We start from the raw sequence: 5,828 nt of genomic DNA on the forward strand, positions 1-5,828 counted from the left end.
CCCCCCAGCTGCACGGTGACAACCCGAGACCATCACCACGGCTAAGGCAGGGATGCTGCCTCTGTATCAGGAGGTGCCGAGCAGGGTTCAGTGAGCTCTTGGTGGTGGTGGTTTCTGGGATACTTACCTCTTGTCTACTAGCTAGGCAGCTTTCTCAGCACACAGGGAGGCTGTGGAGGAAGCTGCCTTTAATCATTAGAGCTCCCTGCCTTCCTCCTTTCATTTTCCTTTCCCATTGCCTCATGCCCACTTGTGCCCTTGATCTGTGGGATGATTGGGCCAGAAGTGGGGCTTCCCAGGAAGGGGTCCTCAAGGTAAACAGGTAGATTCTGTGGCCTCTTTTCCCATGAACCTAGGCCAAGCCCCTGATCCTGGCTGAGTACTGTGTCCCCCTGACTGATACCTCCTTGTCCCCAGGCACAACACCCAACTCACCAGTAAGCCTGCCCGAGTCACCCCTGACCCCAGGCACAGGTCAGTGGAGTGATGAGTGCACCATTTGCTATGAGCACGTTGTGGACACGGTCATCTACACTTGTGGTCACATGTGTCTCTGTTATGCCTGTGGCCTGCGCCTCAAGAAGGCCCTGCATGCCTGCTGCCCTATCTGCCGCCGCCCAATCAAGGACATCATCAAGACCTACCGGAGCTCCTAGCCCAGCCGTGCCCTGCCCTGCACGCCCACTCCTCAGACTTGGGCACAGCTCTAGCCTAGCCCAGAGGCAAGCCAATGGGGGCGCTTCTCCTCTTGCTCATTTTGGAAACTCTTCCCTTCTCCATTAAACATGGGAAACTGAGGCCCTTCAAGGTTTGGAGAGACTGAGGGAGGGGAGGTAAGGGGATAGATAGGCAGTGGTCTGGCAGAAGGGAAGGGAGGAGATCTGGGCTATCCCTTCTCTCCTGTTGACTCTTCCTTGCATGCAGAGGGGTGAAATTGGAGTCTCTGCCTGTTCTAGTCTTGCCCCATCTTGGGTTGATTTCTCAGAGGTCCCTCTATTCCATGTGGCCCCTTTGTGAGAAGTAGAAAATGCGCCCTTCCTCTGGGCACAGGTGACTTGGCTTGAGGGATACAGGTGATTTCAGCCTCCATTTGCGCCCCCACAAGTTGCTCCGGAGCAGTGTGTAGCCTGCTGGACAGACGGCCTGAACAGAACAGGCGCTCTGGAACCACTTTCTGCCCTCTCACCTCTTCACCTCCTCCAGCCTGTCTTCCTTGTCCCTTGGACCTGGCAGCCAGGGGCCAGAGACTGGACCCACCACAGCCTTCATGCCATGTCTCTCACCCAGGATGGGTGGACAGACTACAGAAGGTTTTCAGACGTGGGGTCTCTGGTCCCCTGCCCAGCTGAGATGGGACAGCCCCCTCCTGGACGTGGCCTTTCTGTCCCAATCATCTCACTGGCTGCCGCTGCCCTGGGAAGCCATTAGTGTGGGCCGGGGACTGGGCTGTGTCTTCTGTCTGCAAAAACAGGTCTGCAGCCACCCTCTCTGACCTGTCCTCCTATCTCAGTGCTGACCTGGTGCTGGGAGGGGCCAGGGGCCTGGACTGGTGAGATGCTTCCCTGGGATAAGATCAGCCTTTCCCTTTATTTTATTTATTTATTTATTAGGTCTTGTGGGTTGCTTTGTTTTGTTTTGTGGGTGAGTTTCCATCACCAGGTCCCCTAGACTGCTGCCCTGGAGGAGGTGCCTGGAGAGCAGGGACCTCAGAGCTGTAGTCATTATGTAAGCTCTTCCCCAGACTCAGGGTCCAAAGCCCATAGCTGGCCCTGCTCAGCATGAATTAGAACTCCAACATGACTTGGAATTAGGAACAAGGGCAGAGCTGCGGTACCTGCTGATGAATTGTGTCCATTTTATTAAAAGGCACACGGAGCTCCCTTAGTGCCCTGGAACTAGTGGATCACCCAGAGCCACAAAGTGCCCTCCTTCCTTGGGCTGGAGTAGGACCACCATGGGGAGCTCAGATACAGTAGAGAGTCCAGCTTAGGGCTAGGGAACAGGGCTGAGAGAGCTTGTCATAGGACAGGGCCGTTCTGAGGAAAAGTTCTATCCTGGGAAGATAACAAAGGAAGGGGCCAGGGGGCCAACACTCCTGGGCCCTTGTATCTGGTCCTGGGGTGAGGGAGTGCCCCTTATGCCTTAGGAATAGTCAGCATAGCTTCTCTGCCCTGTCCTGATTGGCTGGGCCTTGTGGTTCTGGCCCTGACCAGGTCTGACCTGCTCTGAGCCTCTGCTTCCTCTAAAAACAGTAGTGGAGGTGTCAGGCTGCCTGCATGATGGGAATTCTGTGGAGAAAGGCTGTAATGGGGTGATGTGATGAGACCACTGGGGTCAGGGTGCCACACCGGGCTTTGTGTGGGCCTTGGGGATATCACAGCTCTCTCCATCCAGGAGAAGATTCCTACTATGTGTGTATGGGAGTCTGGGTAGTGGCCCCATCTGGCCAGGAGTCCCACCTCAGAGGCAGAGAAAGGTCTCAAAGGCAGGGGCTTGACGCCCTGAGGGTCTGGAAGAGGAAGCCATGCATTCTATTATCTGTTAGTGTGTGGCGGTAGCCCCCCCCCCTTTGTGAACTCCTGTGATTGTGAATTAAAGGTGATTTCATACCAGCCTGAGGAGGTGGTGTGTGGTGGAGGGGGAGGGACGGAAGGCCTATGTGTATGTGTATATGTATCTGTATATGGATATATAAGGAGCTCTGGTAGCGTAGTGGTTACGAATTGGGCTGTGAACTGCAAGGTCAGCAGTTCGAAACTACCAGCTGTTCCGTGGAAGAAAGATGAGGCTTTCTGCTCCCATAAAGATTTACAGCCTCGGAAACCCTGTACAGGGTCGCTATGAGTCGGAACTGACTCCACGGCACTTAACAACAACAACATATGTATATATATATATATCCCAGAGGAGTCAAGTAGAGGCATGGGCCTACTGACCTCGGAATAAGTGGCTATCTGAGGCCTCAAGTAAGCTGGGACAGTCGGGGAAGCCTCCTGGGTTTGGGCTTGGACAGGCACCACAGCGCCCAGGTGAGCCTAGTTGCATGGGAGGGGAAGGCATATTGGGCCAGAAGCAGCCAGCCCACAGTACATCAGCTTCCTCTGAGGGCAAGCACATCCCTTGTGCACTGGGCAGTGCCATCTAGGGGCCAATCAAGGGATGGCAGGTTTCCCTTGCTGCTGGCTGGGACCTCAGTCTTGTTCCTAAATGGATGCAGAGGCCTATACCAAACGGGGGACATGGTTGGGGATGAGGGAGACCTCTGAGCAGAGCCTTTAGGGAACCGTTCTACAAGTGCTGAGTACATCTGGGTGGCTGCAGGAGCTGGGGGTGGGGTGGGGCAGCCAAATTTGGAGAATGTATGTCCTTGGCCCCAGAGGCATATGGGGCACCTGCCCGCCCCCTCCCTCAGGACCACCTAGTCCAGCAAAAGTAGGTGAAGATCAGGGGGGTCCATGATGAGGGGCCAGCCAGGCCTGGGGTCCTGGAGTGCACACTATGTGTGGGATAACGTAGCTTTTGCTATGTAGTTGAATGGATTTCCTGACAGCAGGGAGAATTAAGAAGTGATTCTGTTCAGTTAAAAAGGCCAAAAACTTTATTTAGTTTTCAGGGAAATATAAGATGCATGTAAACACAAACAAAATATAAAACAAAACCATCCAAACCTTACAATCTAGAAGCATGCCAAGACAGCATTTTCTGCAGACCAGAGTCCTATCAAAGTGATAAAGGACACCTGGAAAGCTGCTGACCAAGGGGCTGGGTCCCTTCCCCAAGGATGCTGTTTTATGATGAGAACAACTGTGTTTTTAAAAAAATCACTTAAAAATACTAGCAACATGGAGATAGTTTAGCACCACCATTGGTCCTAGAAATTTTTTAGCACTTGAATTGACCACACTTTTCTCAAGTTTCCCTGCTGAGCGGGGAACAATCCCTAGAAGTAAGGCTTCCCTTGACTTCATGATGGTCTCCTTTGCTCTGACCATAATGATTGGCTAGGAGCTGGAAGGGGCTGAGCGACCACCATGAGGAATTCCCTAAAGTTCTGGAAGCCCAGAGACACTAGTTTACATCCAGCCATGCAGTCTACATACTCCTGCTCTGGGGACTTGCCCCTCCTACCTGCCTCACACCTTCCTGCAGGCATCTTGGGAATGGGCAGTGAAGTTTATTTCCCAGCCTGTGTCCTGGATTAAAGAATATCTGTTGCAGAACAAATGGAATCAAGAAGATTGGTTCTGTTCACTCTCAAAAACAATTTTTAAGACCAGTGTGCCTTGCTTATAGACCACTAGAAAAAGCAAGAGTATACACTTGGATGAGTTTCTAATGCACACCAGGGAGGTAGGTTCACATTGATGAACCACATGTATCATGAACCTTGAGAATAACTGGTACCAAGAGAAGAACAAAGTCCTGGTGTGGTGCTGTAGGATATGCACTGGACCACATGGTTGGCGGTTCAAGCCCACCAGCTGCTCCTTGGAAACACTATACAGGGTCAGTAAGAGTCACCTTGACCACACAACAGTAGAACAAATGAGGTTTCCTTCATCCCACATCTACCTGATGGTGCCTAGGCCCTGAGGTTCCAGTTTGAGGATGGTAGGTCCTTGTTGCATCATGGTTACTAGCTAGGCTCGAGTCAGGCTCTGGACTGGATAGTCAATAGGCAGATGGATAGATTTTTCTGGATCCAGGGCCTCCAAATGCTAATCAAGATGAGTGTATTGCTGCAGACTGGCCCTTTCTACTATGTAAATCAATGGCCATTCACTGAGGGCCCAGCTTGTGGTCCAGCAAGTAGCAGTTTTCTCTAGCCAGATGATTTTATGGAACTTATTCTGATTGGAACCCTGGGTGTTGAATTACTAAATTCCAGCCCACCTACTCTCTTCCTGAAACACTCCGAATGGACTTATTCTTTCTTAACAAGGACAAAACTCCGAATTCCAAACCCTCTCCAAGCTTTATCACACGTCTTTCTTCTGTCTCACACCTCTTTCCTGCCTAGAAGACATCCTTTTTTGGAAGCTTCCTTTCCAGTGAAGGGACAGTAAGCCCCAGCCACCCTAAACATCCATACACTCATCACACCGACATGTCTCTTGCTCACTTCCAACATGCTCAGTCAAACCTTTGCTCTGAAACAACAAACCTTCATTGCTCATATCCTAACCCAGCCCATTAACCAGGACAGAACTGGGAGTAAAACTCGAACTATCAACACAGGATTCCATTCTCTAAGGCCATAAATCCTAAGATTGGCATGGAGGGGACTGATTGTACGGTCAAGTGTAAACTCAAGAATAAAGATTGGGTGAGGGCTGCATGGTAATTCTAAACAGTTGGGATCAAGGCCTTGGACAGTACAGCCCTTCCTTCAGTTCAGTATCAATGTGCTCAACCAGGACAATGCAGGTGGGAAGGGACCTAAAATCTGGCGGTTTTTCCTGAATCGAAGCTATAGGTTACTAATCCTGTCTGCTCACTGGTCCTGACCATAGAGTCACAGGTATGAGTTTACACCAGTGGGTGTTATTTTCATAAGTGGCTGCCCAACCGCCCCCGGGTCTACAGATTAGGTATTGATGGGCACACAGGTATGAGTCTTGTGTTCTTATCCTGACCAGCCTGCCTCAGTCTCTCAAACTCTAGAACCAAATGGCCTGCAACATTTATTCTGCCGAGCTGTCACATCATAGACATGCACAGTAACCGTGGGAGTCGGCCTGCTAGAGAACACAGTTGCAGGCAGGTGAACTAACTGAAACATGTCAACATTTCCACACCCAACGGCATCATCTCTCTTCAGTAGGAGC

General features: G+C 51.2%; 1 protein-coding gene across 1 annotated transcript in view; it reads left to right on the plus strand.

Annotated features, from left to right (window-relative positions):
• NEURL1 (neuralized E3 ubiquitin protein ligase 1) overlaps positions 1-730 on the plus strand; it is a 78,114-nt gene extending 77,384 nt beyond the window's left edge. Inside the window, exon 6 of the mRNA XM_006831314.1 lies at positions 418-730. Within this exon, the coding sequence (XP_006831377.1) occupies positions 418-656 (239 nt within the window). The 3' untranslated portion in view covers positions 657-730. The remainder of the gene's footprint in view (positions 1-417) is intronic.
• Positions 731-5,828: the final 5,098 nt, after the last annotated feature.

The sequence above is a fragment of the Chrysochloris asiatica genome, unplaced genomic scaffold (genome assembly GCF_000296735.1).
Source record: "Chrysochloris asiatica unplaced genomic scaffold, ChrAsi1.0 scaffold00003, whole genome shotgun sequence".
Lineage (NCBI taxonomy): Eukaryota > Metazoa > Chordata > Mammalia > Afrosoricida > Chrysochloridae > Chrysochloris > Chrysochloris asiatica.